This window comes from Schistocerca cancellata, chromosome 1 (assembly GCF_023864275.1).
Source record: "Schistocerca cancellata isolate TAMUIC-IGC-003103 chromosome 1, iqSchCanc2.1, whole genome shotgun sequence".
Lineage (NCBI taxonomy): Eukaryota > Metazoa > Arthropoda > Insecta > Orthoptera > Acrididae > Schistocerca > Schistocerca cancellata.
In genome coordinates, this window is record NC_064626.1 from 541,480,922 (window position 1) to 541,497,785 (window position 16,864).

General features: G+C 41.0%; 1 protein-coding gene across 1 annotated transcript in view; it reads left to right on the forward strand.

Moving 5' to 3' along the window:
- Positions 1-16,864, forward strand: part of LOC126161765 (odorant receptor Or1-like) — a 64,771-nt gene that overhangs the window by 41,917 nt on the left and 5,990 nt on the right. Inside the window, exon 6 of the mRNA XM_049917825.1 lies at positions 9,222-9,335. Within this exon, the coding sequence (XP_049773782.1) occupies positions 9,222-9,335 (114 nt within the window). The remainder of the gene's footprint in view (positions 1-9,221; positions 9,336-16,864) is intronic.

Below are 16,864 nucleotides of genomic sequence, written 5' to 3' on the forward strand. Positions count from 1 at the left end.
TTTGTTTCTTCATCTGTGGCATTTTTATGTGGAGCTTGTCGCACGTGACACAGTTATCTGTCTGAGATCTATGAAAACCCAAATTAAACTTTGTGTTGAAAATTTTTCGATCGATCCTTTCTTTTTCAGGCCCGATTCCTCTTTCCTCACATGATTCTTTGTACAGCTTGTACATAATTGTTAGATTCATGTCTGGATTAAGGAACATTTTATTGAGAGCGTTTGCTTTGCTGTAGTGACTTGAATACTTAGGGAAGCTTCTGATGTGTTCTTCAATAAGTGCCACTCTTTCTGCTGAAATTTTGTTTGCAGGTTCCTTTTTACTTCTTTTGTCTCGCGGAGCCACACCTTTTTTTGGAATAATATTTCATACTCTTTTGTTTGATTCAACAAGCGTAGTAAAAAAAAACTGTGCAAAGTCTGTAGCCATTAAGATTGTAAGTAACTTTTAACACTATCACCCGCTACTGCTATACCGTAACCTTAAAGTAGGAGGCAGTTCGTGTTAAAGCAATTATGGTATAAAGCAACAGAGCAATGTTACCCTCTGAGAGGAATTCTGTTATGTTGATCTGTTGTACCTAACGGAGGTGGCTTATCGGAAATGAAAGTCAGAATTATGTAAATATTTAAACAGTAATAAACAATATTTTACCTATCTACACAGTTCAAAGAATAAAGGAAACGGTCGCCAGCCTAATTAGGCACGAGAATGATGGACATTATTGTTCAAGAATATAGGTATGAATAACTTTATCGGACAAACACAACCTATACTTTGCCACACGCGAATGCAATGAACTCTGGCACCTGCATACAGTGTGTTCACGTTAAGGTTGGAGCTAACAGATCAGAACAAACTATTTGCATAAATAACGAATCACAGTATTACCTTGAGGACTTAGTCAAACTGAATGGCCTCAATAATGTTACTATTAATATCCACTGCAGAATCGTAAACTGGGCATTGACTCAATATTACTTTTCAAATATATTCCTATCTGACATGAAATATGAATATGGTTCACAGTAAAATTAGTTATTGTGCATAGATTCTCTCACAGCTAAATACTTTTCTATTTAGAATGAAAGTTAAATGGATTTCACTAACATACAATTTCTCATTGAATTTTGAATAAAAGATGTTGCTGTTGTCACAGAAAATGGTCTTTTTATTAGTTGTTATTTATCATGAGTATAAAGGATAAACTGTGGATCCTATTACACTATTAATATGCACCTTCAATACACAAGAAAGACCCAATATTGTACAGAATTTGACCTGAATAGCAAGAGTAATTGAAACTTTCCATAACTAAGTAACTTTGTGCATTTTAACTACTTTCAGTGGAGGGGCCCCTTAATCTTGACCACTATAGCAGAGCGAGTTAAACACACTTTCAATACACAGAGAAACAAGCCCTTATCAAGCATGAACATGTAACTTTCAACAGTAATAGTGCTCAACTTTTACTGCAGTAGAATACAACATGACGTGGTTATAAGACAATAGCTCACCTTTGAGTGATTTTCAACTGGCTGTACTGTGATCACTTAATTTGCAAAACTCTATAAGCCACAGTTCTGAGAAAATTCACTTTAGAAGTTGGCAACAAAATATTAATAAACAGTTTTAATAGAAAGATTATTTTCAACAAGCATCATTTACTATATTACTCAGTTCCGCTGCATAAACTTTAACTTTTTTTTACTATGTTCAGTTGGCATTAATTAGTAAAACCCTGGCTTCCCTATTTTCACAATATGGACATTTGGTAAGCATTTTTGACATGGCAAGGACCCTAAGTGGTTGTGTGACTAGGGATAAAAACCCAAGGTAGGTATAAGAGTTCGAGGATAAGTTACCTTATATTTGCGCACACTAAAACATCCAATGACCTGATCCTTCACATTACATATTTACAATTCCTTGGTTCCTTTTTCAGTGATTGCGCAATGTGGTGGCGAGTGCAAGTCGGTGGGTGGATTAGCAGGCGGAAATTCAGGACCCTGTAGTTTCTTGGTGGCCATAATAGATACCACTTCCAGAAAAGATCCAGCTGTTTATCCTTCCATTCGAGACATTGGAAAGTGGCACGAAAACCCTCTCTCGCCACCAGCACAATACAAAACTTTTGCATGAGCAATTGATAGTTTGGTAGCTCGTCCCTGTCTGACTCTGAATTCCACCTTTTCTGCCTAGGCCAACCACAATTTGCGCGGGCTGCATGCTTCCGTTCCCGAGGGGAACCACAACACCTTTTACATACAAAATAAGTAAGAACCCTAAGTGAGGAACAGCAATTACATAACAACAGCCAAACATATTAATCGAAACAGAACATTTGCACATATTGGTATTTCCACAAAAAAAAAATATTTAAACCGAATTACAATTATATATATTAAGTTTTGTTCCCTCCAAATGAGACTAAGAATTTAAGTGATGGATACACTACATTGCATAGAATCAAACCATGACATCAAAGTTTTTACACAGAAAAGAATAACCACTCTCATGGTATCGATTCAATCCTACAACATTTACAGAAACTCAACGATGTAACATTAAATAAAACAGAAAGGCAAAATAAATCAGTAGAGCATTAGAGCTATGGTGTTAGAAACTGACGTGTCTTTTCTACTTATAGCTAATTCTTTTTGCCTTTTGATAGGATTCAGTTCTTCAGCACTGTGTATGTAGGCCGTTTGCAGTTACCAGTCAGCTAGGTTCCAAGTGCTTCAAATATGACTTGCCTATACACTTGTGGAATATTTTCATTGCACTTAAAACGACAGTCGTGGTTGTACTCACGGACCTCCTTAAATGAATGATATTTCGATTTGCTGTCACGATAAGTTTTGCCAGAGTTTCGTAACTCCTTGAATTGTTTTCGCTTCGAAACTCCCGCTCTCCGAACTCGTTTTCTTCCAGGTTGCGTTGTTCGGTAAATCCTCGATAATTCCCCTAGCCACTTCAGCTTCTGGTATTCCTGCTGAAAAGGAAAATAGAAGGATAGAAAAGTGAGTTACGTTTAGTTTAAGAAGTCTGGCTTAGGTTAGACAAGGAGTTCCATAAAGTTAGAGTAGGACTATGAATAAATCAAAATATGTTGTAAAGTAAAATACGTTTTCGTTATGAATTTTTCATATCAGAGGCCTATAAAACAAAATTAACCTCTCAATATCAGGGTACCAGTTTCATCGCTTTCACTTGTAGTTTCATCGTCATTTCTGGGAACAAAATTGGGATCTGCATCACCATGATGTCTGTCTCCAAATTAAACAGCATTTGAAAAATTTAAACTAGACTAGCCGAAAAGTTTTTAAAATATTTTTTGGTCGGCAAATAAATAACCTGACTCGGATGAATCTTCACGTTGGTCACTCACATTGCAATGAACTTCTAACTTTTGATGTTTTAAACGATTATCTTTCAGTTTAAAAAAAAAAAAAACAATGAACTGGTTCGAAACAATGAAAAATCGTAGTTTTAATATAAACACCAAAATGCACTGTAAAAAACAACTGTGAAGTATTAATAACACACATCGATTTGACTATAAACACGTGACACTAATGCTCGTTACCTGGCGACAACAAAACAATTTGCTCCTTCATTTTGATGGCGCAGGGATCCAAGTGACAACTTGACCCCTTAGCGCTCCAAACGACTAACTACTATCCTGACTTGATTTAGGGGCACCACGCTAGGTAGCAGCAGCTGTCAAGACATGAGCTTGAATCTCTTTTTTTCCAGTCAACACCACTATTCATTTCTGCACTTAAATCCATTCTGACAGAAATGTCATTTGAACCCATTGGTTTCTAGGCGCTTCAATTCCATTTCTATGGAAATCAGATACTGAGAGATGCTAATATTGACAAACAATCAGTTTATTAAGTCATTTTTGGAAAATACTGACAACTTGTTTACAAAATAAAACATGTAAATGCAGACTCTGAAGAAATGTAGGAACACAGGTGTCAGTATTGACCCTACAATTTATCGTTGAAGATGGTTTGAGGAAAGCCAATCCTAAGTTTATAGCATTTGCAGGTTTACAAGAAACTTTGTCCAACTTTGGCTAGAATACAACCTTCGAAAACAATACAACTTTTACGGGAACGAGGCACTAGTTATGAGAGTGGACAGTTATGGCAGGTAACAGTAGTTGGGATTGAGATTGGGTTGTAGCCTATCCATGACGTTATTCCATCTGCATGTGGAACAAGCAGTAAGAGGAAACAAAAGAAAAATTATTAGAGTGAATTAAAGTTCATGGAGCAGAAATAAAAGTATGATTTTTACAGATGACAATCTAATTCTGCCAGAAACAGCAACAGACTTGGAAGATCAGATGAACAGAATGGACATTTCTTTGAAAGGAGGATAATAGATGAACGTCAACAACAGCAAAATAGTATTAATGGTATATAGTCAAAAATCGGGCTATGCCGAGTGAGTTAGATTAGGAGACGAGACACATAAGCAGTAGATGAGATTTTCTATTTAGGCAGTAAAGTGATTGATGATGACCGAAGTACAGAGAATATAAAAAGTAGAATAGCAATGTCAGGGAAAGCGTTTCTGAAGAACTTAAATATGCTACCACTGAATACAAATTTAAGTGCTAGAAAGTTTTTTTCTGAAGGTATTTGTCTAGAGCGTAACCATGATCGCAAATGAAATCTATACAATGAGCAGATCAAGTAAGAAGAGTATAGAATCTTTTGAAATGAGGTACTACAGAAGAATGCTAAAGATCAAAGCGGTAGATTGGGTAACCATTGAGGAAGCACTGAATAGAAATGGGGAGAACCGAAATTTGCGATATAAGTCGACTAAATGAAGAAATTGGTTGATATGACACATTCTAAGACGTCGTGGAATCATTAGTCTGGTATTTAAGGTACGTTCGAGGAAAAAATTTTAGATGAAGACGAAGAGATGAATAGAGTAAGCGATTTCAAATGGATGTAGGTTGCAGTAGTTATTCGAGAAGAAGAAGCTTGCGTAGGATACAGAAGCGTAGAGAACAGCACCAGAACAGACTTCAGAGTGAAGCCAACAGCAACTTTCTTGATATGTTTTCAAACTTTTTGTCTGCATTTGTATCACAACTTGTAGTCGGGAGCAATAATAAGTCGTAGTTTGCCATTCGGATTTCCAATAATTTCCACTAAATGAGACTAACGGTGGTTGTCAATGTATTAGAGTAGCTTCACTAGTCAGCATAGAAATATTACTGTCATGGTAGATCCCTTCTGTAGTACGCCCGTTAGGTCTCATACCTTACTGAGCAATAGCTGCTTGTGCTCGACATCAGCGTTAGAGTATCGTACGTTCGGCACACCGATTCCCTGTTCGTTAAAGCCTACTGACCAAACTAGAGGATCTGGTGTGAACAAACTCGAAACACTGGCGTATGGCTATGTTATGTCTCTCTTAAAGGTCATCTTACGTTATAGTCGGTAAATTTTATTGAAATTTAAACAGAACGTTATCATAGTTTCTAAAAGTATGGAAATTGTATGGGAAAGATCGGCACTATACGGAGGACGTGGAACGGCTTTCCAGAGAAAGTTCTGCAGCGTAGTCCAAACAATCTTTGCGACTTTCATTCCATTGCAGGACAATGCCAAACCACATGTAGCCAAGGCTGTTTCGATTACGCTGCAGAAGTTTCCAGGAAAGCTCTAACAGATCCTCCATGCCGTTCCGATCTCTTCCTATACGATTTTCGTATTTTTGGAGCCCAGAAGAAAGATACTCATGACCGTCGACCTGCTTGGGTCGAAGAGGTGCCAGCGTGGGTTCAGTCATGGTTCAGTAGACAATCGCAAACATTTTTCCATGTAGGTATTGCTCGAATTCACACATAGTGGAATAAACGTTTGAACAGTTCTTCTTTCTAAATAGTAAACATTGTACTTGCTTTTATTCCACGAGTTACTTTCATTTGAATGCCTCTTATTGTTTCTCTTCTTATTGTTATCATCAATGACAGAGAAAATCTAAGATAAAGGCCTGTGCTTGCTTAGACAGTTAGATCTATGTATTCAAAATAGTTTCATTAAGTGATTTTATGTAAGAATTTTTGAGAGATGATGTGATTTATGGTTTTACTACTATATTGAGGGTACTGAAAACGTATTTCATTATGTCATGGTGATCCTCCCTAATATTTTTCATTCGATAGTTCGAAGAGTGTTACACGTAGAATATTCTCCATGGAGCTGTTATTCTTTAATTCAGGTACTGAGAACAACAAGGGTACAAAGCACTCCCATAAAGCTTCGAGAAAAATAAATATTTGTGAAAATCTAATTTTTAGATAAACCACGAGTCTCATAGTTCTGACTTGTTTCTAAGCAATTCTCAGAATTCCATATTTACTATGATAAATAATGATCCCACTTTATGTTATGAAATATTGGTTAATGTTTAGGATTACTGTTGTTAAGGTTTATTCACAAAATTTCCATACATAAATGAACAGCGTGTTTTGCCCGTTGCTAGGTTTGTAATTGAACTGAAACTAGAAACAGAAAGTAAACAACATTTAGTAAATGCACTACACACACAATTATGACCTATTGCAACACTTCATGGTCGGCATTATTATCATGTTCGTTAAGCACATTCTGTGACCTGAGGTTCAGATAAAGCTGTCGATATACCTCCGACTACGAAGTATTACTGCTCCACACAAGATTTAGACACTAAATTATGTAGCCAAACTTAAAGAGAAATTCAGCAACGCCGAGCAACCGTACTAAGCTTTGTGCTTTGGGCCCATATTTAAATGAATATCCGAGAAATAGGTGAGACAGCCTTTCATGTGTATTCATGTATAGCATAAGTCCGGGAGAGCTAGACCACTTCTTCCTCCAGCATAAAAATAGTGAATTTTTCAACCTCTTTTGATTTGTGTCAGGATGTTCGTATAGAGAGTCATATACACTTAAGTACAGCATATTATTGAGGCATTGCCACTTAAAATACAGGATATATGATCAAATGAAAATATACATTGGTGGACCACCTCACTTGTACGTGTACAAGTGAGATGGCCCTTTGTACTGGGAGAAACGGACCATATAAAAATGGCTACAGAAGAAGAAATGAGTCAATTAAAATCATATATTTTTATATTGAATATGTTGCAATGAGCACAGAATTGTAGTATTATATATTTCAGTCCCACACAGTATTATCAGTTTATTATAAGTCTTGAATTAGTAGTCTAATGAGTTGTTGGTTTTGTTCTAGCATCAGGCTATATTTCTCTCACCGCAAATGGTTCAAATAGCTCTGAGCACTATGGGACTTAACATCTGAGGTCATCAGTCCCCTAGAACTTAGAACTACTTAAACCTAACTAACCTAAAGACATCGCACACATCCATGTCCGAGGCAGGATTCGAACCTGTGACCGTAGCAGCAGCGCGATTCCGGACTGAAGCGCCTAGAACTGCTCGGCCATCGCAGCCCGCTCTCTCACCACAGTAGTTACACTTATTGCCATATGCTGAACAACACATATATGACCATCGTCAACAGGAAGCACACTGAATCCAACCGCCATTTTTATTAATTTAGTAATAGAGTTTATAAAAGCCAGTACTTCAGTCTTCATCCCATTCAACGAAGTTCTTTTCTTAATCTTCTACAACGTCTGCAACTGAAGAACAAGGTGTAATATTTTTCCTTTTTAACTTCTTCTACCTGTTTTCTCATCACTAGTATTCCCATTTGGTGACCTTTTTGTGTCCTTTTCCTGTCTCCTTTCTTTTCTTATTTCTTCTTTTATTTACCGTTTACATATTTACAGCAAAGTTTAGCCATATCGATAAAGTTACTGCCTTCCTCTTGGAATCAATGGTTTTATCAACAGGAGAAGCAGCAGATATTTCTTCATAATTTTTTTTCTGTGTTATCTTAGGAGTAATCAATTTTCAAGTGCTATTCTTGGAGGTTTTGTTTAGTAGGGGTCCGAAGTTGCGTCAGTGAAGAAATTTAACTTGTGCAGCTATCTCTGCTCTTTTGATGTGCTTCGGACCACTAGATTTTTTTGATGAGCTTTGAAGTGGTTGGTAGGCCTTTGCGTGAGATTCTGCTCTCCCATTTGTTGGCACATACGTATCTTCTAGAAAATAAGCATAGTCTGGAGATGCGGCCATTTTCACTGATATTATTGTACATTCCTTAAGCTAAATTCAATAGTGCTCCACCTATCCTACGTTAAAACAAGTGGTCCATCTCTCCCACGTAACGCTGGTCTTTCTATCTTGATTCGTTTGCAGAGATGGACCATCTCGACTTCTATCTGCAGATAGCGAACTCGGTGGCTAGAAGTAGCGGATGCTTCTCTCAAGCATCGCACTTGTGACACACTCCACTGCTCTGTCCCACCCAGTGGTCCAACTCTACTCAACTTACCCTTCATTGTGGGCTTATAGTTAGAGATACACCTGCTATACAGTTAGATCAACAAATTTAAGGGGTATTCACATGTGCTAAAATCTCAAAATCAAAGAAGTTGTGCTTCAGGACCATAAGTTTCTCAGCGCCTCAATTCATTATGCTTGCCAGAATGAACGTTTTCATAATTATGAAGTAAAGAAAATCCCTAAATAAGATACAGTTGTAGTATATTAACTCCAAGGAAAACTCTGACTTCAGTATCATGAGTTGCTTTAGATTGTTTCGGATATCAGTGATCGTCAATCCTCTTTTGCTTGATGGCAGGAGCTATTCGCATTACGATTTGAGAATCTGAGTGCTGTACTGACTTTATCTAAATTTCCTTTATGGAGAATACGTTCGTGCGGTAGAGTCGCCGCTATGATTTGCTAAACCGTGTATTTTGTAAGACACATCACTTGAATATTAATTATTTTGGGCTTTCGCCTAGTTGTTGTACTCATGCTTATGCCAGCCTAAGTGGAGGTAATTTTATGTCACGTTCTCATATACCATCGTTGCTATGATGTTTTGTACGACGGTATGCGTTTGCGCACTAGCATGGGCTTGTATGTGTGTGTGTGTGTGTGTGTGTGTGTGTGTGTGTGTGTGTGCATTTGTGAGTGCATATACACGTAACTGCATAAATACATCTATTCACTATTGTAATATAGAAACAGTGTTTAGAAATTAGGGCAAGCTGATCTCCCAGGCAGCTGACAGTTAAATACGAGTATTCTGTCTTGAATAGTTGCTGCAGAGAGACGGTAATCTGACGAAGGCGATGAAGGCGTTCTTGACGATACCTCCTGTCCTCTTCCAGACAGGGATGTACTGCATTTTCGGCCAAATCACAACTGACCAGGTAAGTGTTCATACAGAGGACACTGCTGAACTCATTGGAAATCTGTAGGAATTCGACACAAATGTTTTGTAAAAATGGATAATTTCATAGAAGGTTATATCTAATTGCGCTCACATGAAAACATCGCGATCGTACATTTCATTTTCTATTTCCTTTTATTTGCACTGTTTCTATGGTCTCTCAGTTTGCAATCCTGTAGAAAATGTTTTAATTTCATTGTACACTACTCGCCATTAAAATTGCTACACCAAGAAGAAATGCAGATGATAAACGGGTATTCATTGGACAAATATATTATACTAGAACTGACATATGATTACATTTTCACGCAATTTGGGTGCATAGATCCTGAGAAATCAGTACCCAAAACAACCACCTCTGGCCATAATAACGGCCTTGATACGCCTGGGCATTGAGTCAAGCAGAGCTTGGATGAAGTGTACAGGTACAGGTGCCTATGCAACTTCAACACGATAGCACAGTTCATCAAGAGTAGTGACTGGCGTATTGTGACGAGCCAGTTGCTCGGCCACCATTGACCAGACGTTTTCAATTGGTGAGAGATCTGGAGAATGTGCTGGCCAGGGCAGCAGCCGAACATTTTCTGTATCCAGAAAGGCCCGTACAGGACCTGAAACTTGCGGTCGTGCATTATCCTGCTGAAATGTAGGGTTTCGCAGGGATCGAATGAAGGGTAGTGCCACTGGTCGTAACACATCTGAAATGTAACGTCCATTGTTCAAAGTGTCGTCAATGCGAACAAGAGGTGACCAAGACGTGTAACCAATGCGACTTAATACCATCACGCCGGGTGATGCGCCAGTATGGTGATGACGAATACATGCTTCCAATGTGCGTTCAGCGCGATGTCATCAAACACGGATGTCACCATCAAGATGCTGTAAACAGAACATGGATTCATCCGAAAAAGTGACGTTTTGCCAGTCGTGCACCCATGTTCGTCGTTGAGAACGCCAATTGCAGGCGCTCCTGTCTGTGATACAGCGTCAAGGCTAACCGCAGTCATGGTCTCCGAACTGATAGTCCATGCTGCTGCAAACTTCGTCAACTGTTCGTGCAGATGGCAGATGGTTGTTGTCCTTCAAACGTCCCTGTCTGTTGACTCAGGGATCTAGACATTGCTGCACGATCCGTTACAGCCATGCGGATAAAATGCCTGTCATCTCGACTGGTAGTGATACGAGGCTGTTGGGACCCAGCACTGCGATTCCATATTCTGCTAACAGTCATTGGATCTCGACCAACGCGAGCAGGAACGTCGCGATACCATAGCCGACCTGGGTGGCCGAGCGGTTCTAGGGGCTAGTCTGGAACCGCGCTACCGCTACGGTCGCAGGTTCGAATCCTGCCTCGGGCATGGATGTGTATGAAGTCCTTAGGCTAGTTAGGTTTAAGTAGTTCTAAGTTCTAGGAGACTGATGACCTCAGAAGTTAAGTCCCATAGCGCTCAGAGCCAATTGAACCATTTTTTACACAAAGCCGGCCTGGGTGGCCGAGTGGTTCTAGGCGCTTCAGTCTGGAACCGCGCGACCGCTACGGTCAGTTCATGCGATAGGCATTTAACCACAATGTCCCAATGCAGCGCATAAAAAAGAGAACATAGTGAAAGTCTGCTAAATAAGTGTAAGTCCTGTAGCAATGTAATGGAATGAAATACATGATCAAGCTCCAAAACATAGCGACAATTCCAAATCCGAACTGCGTAAAGTCGTCGAAAGTTCAAGACTCCGAAACTTGCCCAACGTTTTTTATCACCCAGATTAGGTTTCTTGTGAGATCTCATACCGCACATCACTTTCCCGTCTCACAAACTGAATGCCCAGACTGAGCTTTGAAATGGCCACATGCACCAATTTCTCGCTGCTTATAAAGCATTGCTAACTGCGAATTCTCGCCACCCTTTCACAAACACATAATTTTCGTATACTATTTAAATTTGACGTAAAAACTATATAAATATGGTATCTCAAAACGTGCGTCTCTTGGTGCAGGTCACTGCCCGTCTTCTACATTGCATAAACGTTATTCAAACGTGAATAAAACGACTAAATCTCACAACATAGCGAAAGATATACACGAACGCCTCGGTTGTGCACCTCTTTGAGCCGCACCTCAAACGTTACCCGATTTATTCCAAGTGGCACTAAATTTGAATACCAGTCTATTTTATTATTAGTCAAATAATAAATTATTCAATTCACTAACAATAGTAACTTCAAGCTACTATTTAGATACGTAAGGATGAAATTTATGCTTCGGTTAATACAGATGTGCTCCCATAATACATGTCGATCATTGCAGATTTATGATTTGGATCGATTAATAGGTTCTATGTTAATTCTAATCACCGTCATGCCACACTGCCATCCTAATCACTAAATGGCTAGCCCTGCTCAGCGTTCATATTTGAAGACGCACGTTGTCAGTTTCAGGTCGCCCGTTTAACGGCTTCCAGCGGTAACAAAAATTATACTTTCAGTACGTTATATAGCCCTTGACCGAATTTAAAAATCTGAAATGCACCCGTAGTCCCCTCATTAACGCAAATGTTTTTTGTTAGCGTTTTAAGACAGTAAACAAGTGTCAGAGGTGGTATCTGTAAAAATACCTTGAAGTAATGCAACTCATCGCGCTTTAAATGCAGGGTCGGCCGCTGTGGACGAGAGGTTCTAGGTGCTTCATTGCGGAATCGTGCTGCTGCTACGGTCGCAGGTCCGAATCCTGCCTCGGGCATTGATGTGTGTGATGTCCTTAGGTTAGTTTGGTTTAAGTAGTAGGGGACTGATGACCTCAGATGTTAAGTCCCATAGTGCACAGAACCATATGAACCATTTAAATGCCGAGACTATATTCATCCTGAGTTTAAGAATGAGAGCAATATGCAACTAGCAACGCACCTCACACATCTTTCCTTGCTGACAAGCCCCCGCCCCTCCCCCTCTCCGTGCCAATCCTCCCAGAAAGTTATGAAAAGAACGAAGTTCATCGCTTGCTACTGTTAAGCTATCACGCAGAAGAACCTCAGCATCAGTCATAAGGTTTCAATTCATTCCTTCGTCACTCCTAACTCTATTCCAAACACAGGTTGCGTTCAGTAGCTATGTATGCTACTGGAAGGACCTGCAAATTCATAATATACGAAGAGCGTGTTGATAAGTAACACTTCTGAATTTTTTCTGTGAATATTCTTAAGGCTTTCCAAGTAAAACAAATGTTATAAACATTCTAAATCTTTATTCTACGTACTTAAGCTGATCAGCTAGAGCCTTATAACCACCTACTTGATAGCCGGTACGTCCACCTTTGGCACGAATAACAGCGGCGACGCCTCGTGGTATGCAAGCAATGGGGCCTTGGAAGGTCGCTGGAGGGGATTGGTACCACTGCTGCATACACAACTCAACTAATATCCGTAAATTCAGGGGACGTCAACGATGAGTTCTGACGGCATGTTCGACCACATCCCAGATCGGGTTAACGTGATGAGTAGAGGGGCAGCACAACTGGAATTCGCCACTGTGTTGTTCGAACCTCTACGTCACTCTCCTGGATTTGTGACATACGACATTCTGTTGTTGAAAAATGTCTCTGCCGTCGGGAAACATCATCGGCATGAAGGGGTGTACGTAGTCTGCCACCAATGTATGATATGCAGTCATGGTGCCTTGCACGAGCTCCACTGGACCTATGGATGCCCACTTGAATGTTCCACAGAGTGTAATGGAGCCTCTGCCGACTTGTCTTCGTCCCACAGTACATGTGTCAAGGAGCTGTTCCCGTGGAAGATGGAGGATTCGCGCCCTCCCATCGGCATTACGAATAGGGTATCGGGATTCACCAGTCTATGCAACCCTTTTCAACTGTGCCCGTTTCATTTGTAGTCGCCTATGTTGTGGTGTTAACATTAGCACGTGCGTTGGTCGCCAGCTGAGTAAGTCCATCGTTAGGAGTGCTCGGTACACTGTGTGTTCAGACACAGTTGTACTCCGCATAGCATTAAATTGTGATGTTACTCCCGCGAAAGTTCACCGCCCGTCCGGTTTTACCAGTCTGTCCAGCCTACGACATCCGCCATCTGTAATGGGCTGTGGCCGCCCAACCCGACCATCTCTGGATGTGTTTTTACCTTTATTTCGCCACGTGTTGAAGACAGTCACCACACAACTCCTCGAATACCCGACAACTCATGCCGTTTTCTATATTCCGAGCCTCCGAACCATCACAACCTGCCCACGGTCAAACGCGGATAGATCGCGCCTTCCTCATTCTACACACGGGCAGCACACTCACTGTTACTACATGCACAATATAGTTGTAGAATTTTGGAACACGTATTGTGTTCGAGTATAATGACTTTTCTGGAGACTAGAAATCTACTCTGCAGGAATCAACATGGGTTTCGAAAAGACGGTCATGTGAAACCCAGCTCGCGCTATTCGTCCACGAGACTCAGAGGGCCATAGACACGGGTTCACAGGTAGATGCCGTGTTTCTTGACTTCCGCAAGGCGTTCGATACAGTTCCCCACAGTCGTTTAATGAACAAAGTAAGAGCATATGGACTATCAGACCAATTGTGTGATTGGATTGAGGAGTTCCTAGATAACAGGACGCAGCATGTCATTCTCAATGGAGAGAAGTCTTCCGAAGTAAGAGTGACTTCAGGTGTGCCGCAGGGGAGTGTCATAGGACCGTTGCTATTCACAATATACATAAATGACCTGGTGGATGACATCGGAAGTTCACTGAGGCTTTTTGCAGATGATACTGTGGTGTATCGAGAGGTTGTAACAATGGAAAATTGTACTGAAATGCCGGAGGATCTGCAGCGAATTGACGCATGGTGCAGGGAATGGCAATTGAATCTCAATGTAGACAAGTGTAATGTACTGAGAATACACAGAAAGATAGATCCTTTATCATTTAGCTACAAAATAGCAGGTCAGCAACTGGAAGCAGTTAATACCATAAATTATCTGGGAGTACGCATTAGGAGTGATTTAAAATGGAATGATCATATAACGTTGATCGTCGGTAAAGCAGATGCAAGACTGAGATTCATTGGAAGAATCCTAAGGAAATGCAATCCGAAAACAAAGGAAGTAGGTTTGCCCACTGCTTGAATACTGCTCAGCAGTGTGGGATCCGTACCAGATAGGGTTGATGGAAGATATAGAGAAGATCCAACGGAGAGCAGTGCGCTTCGTTACAGAATCATTTAGTAATCGCGAAAGCGTTACGGAGATGATAGATAAACTCCAGTGGAAGACTCTGCAGGAGAGACGCTCAGTAGCTCGGTACGGGCTTTTGTCAAAGTTTCGAGAACATACCTTCACCGAAGAGTCAAGCAGTATATTGCTCCCTCCTACGTATATCTCGCGAAGAGACCATGAGGATAAAATCAGAGAGATTAGAGCCCACACAGAGGCATACCGACAATCCTTCTTTCCACGAACAATACGAGACTGGAATAGAAGGGAGAACCGATAGAGGTACTCAAGGTACCCTCCGCCACACACCGTCAGGTGGCTTGCGGAGTATGGATGTAGATGTAGATGTAGACATAGTTTGTGAGTCTGACTAGCAGTCATTCCTCACTAGGAGAAGCTGTTATCCCCTGGACGGGTTTATAGCGGTAGTAGGTCGGTGGTCATAATATTGTGGCTGATCACTGTGTTTCTCACTTCACTCTCCTTGTTGACGAACATATTTCTCCCAACGAGAGACCACTTTGTGGATACCGTCACTGCAGAATATTTGACTTTGTTGACGGAATCATCTTTTCTTGCACTGCTTCATTACTGTCAAAATGAAGTTATCGTAGACGTTCCTTAAGATCTGTAAACAGATGAAAAACGGATAGGGTCCAGTGGGGACTGTATGTATGAAGATCGATGACACTGAACCCAAGGCGTCAGATTGTACCAGTTCTCGCAGAGCTCTTGACAGGTCTGGCAGTCTCTTGGTGAAGGATATGATGCTACTATGTCAGATACTACTTTCAGACTCGAGCAGGTCGAAGTTACAGTTCTGAGGTATGTAAGATTCACATAGGAGCGAGCACGCACAAAAAGTTCAGAGTGAGGTGCAAAGAGAAATTGGAAATACTGTGGAGCTTTTCAGTGGATCGGAAGGCGTTAAGTAAGTGTACTGTTTTCAGAAAATGGTGGAGTACCACCACTCTACAGTCCAGTGGCAGGAAAAAGCGCACGTTACCACGAGAAACATTATGCTCAGCCAGAAAGAAGACTAATGCCCTATCCAGTGAGATCGTGTAATATACAGTTGACCCGTTGCGAACTAACTGGCGACTGGTCTGAATTAAATCGTTCAAGTAATCCATTGCGTTCGATTTAGCTCTCCGCGCTAGACTTAACCGCTTCTGAAGCCTCGCCGGGAGCCCTTGGGATGTCGTCTCGTTAAGCGGCAACACTGCGACTCTGCGGTTTTGTTCAGACTTGCTGGGCGGACGCCTTGCCGCCCTGCGACACCACGCGATTTCAACGGCTACTCCGAGGTGGATGCACCGGTTTCCGTCAGACCACCATACGGTGTTACCGCAATGAATCCACAAGATTCATTCGGGATGCACATTTACGTTCGATCTCCAGCGGGAATCTGAAACAAACGAGCATGAAGGAGATGTGTGACCGGTCCAGCATACGTCTCCGGTTGTCGCCAATAATTCCTCATATAAGTCCCAATGCACATGATATCATTAGTTCCTTCCCTTTCCTTTCCTTTCTCCCCCTCCACCTTCAATTTACACAATATTTTTCCGTTTTCTTACAGGCAGAGACTACAGGGGCGGTGGTGGCGTAAACTGCCCCATCATCAGTCTTTGCCCCAACGTCCCAGATTAATTTTCAAACATATCCCCTGTCTTATAAAGTAAGGGAATGTGGCGCTGATGACGGTGGTCCATCTGTTGCATATGGACTTTATGCTCATTTGTCTCATCATATCCAATGCATACATGGCATTACACACAAACACAACCATTAGAGTCACCTAGGCCTAACAGAAGCATTTACGCATACAGTTCTCATACTTCGAGAAGAAAAGGTGCCTGCAGGCGCGCGAGGTAGGGAAAAACTTACCAATTCAGGTGGCTTAACTTGGTCGTCGGTATCGCCCAGCCATTCATGCCATATCACTTTTTTTGTACCATGCAGCTACGTCGTAACTCTTTTATGGCATCTCTTCTCAGTTCTTGCGCTGGGGGAAAGGCTTGCGTCCTTCAATGTCAATAACCTCCCACAACAGAACAGTTCTGTCACCAATCCCTGTCGCGTCCTCACAATCACCTTAGAAGCCACAATACCAAAATTTCAATAAGTGACTCCATTACAACACCTATGCTACAATTAAGTACAAAGTTTCCCCTGTGATGAACATGGGGAAGAATTTTGCAATGTACCATTATTAGCAGCGGAGGACTGCTTTGTTAGACATACAACGAATAAGTAAACTACTGATTGTTATAGTATCTGAAGGTAAGTTAGTTGA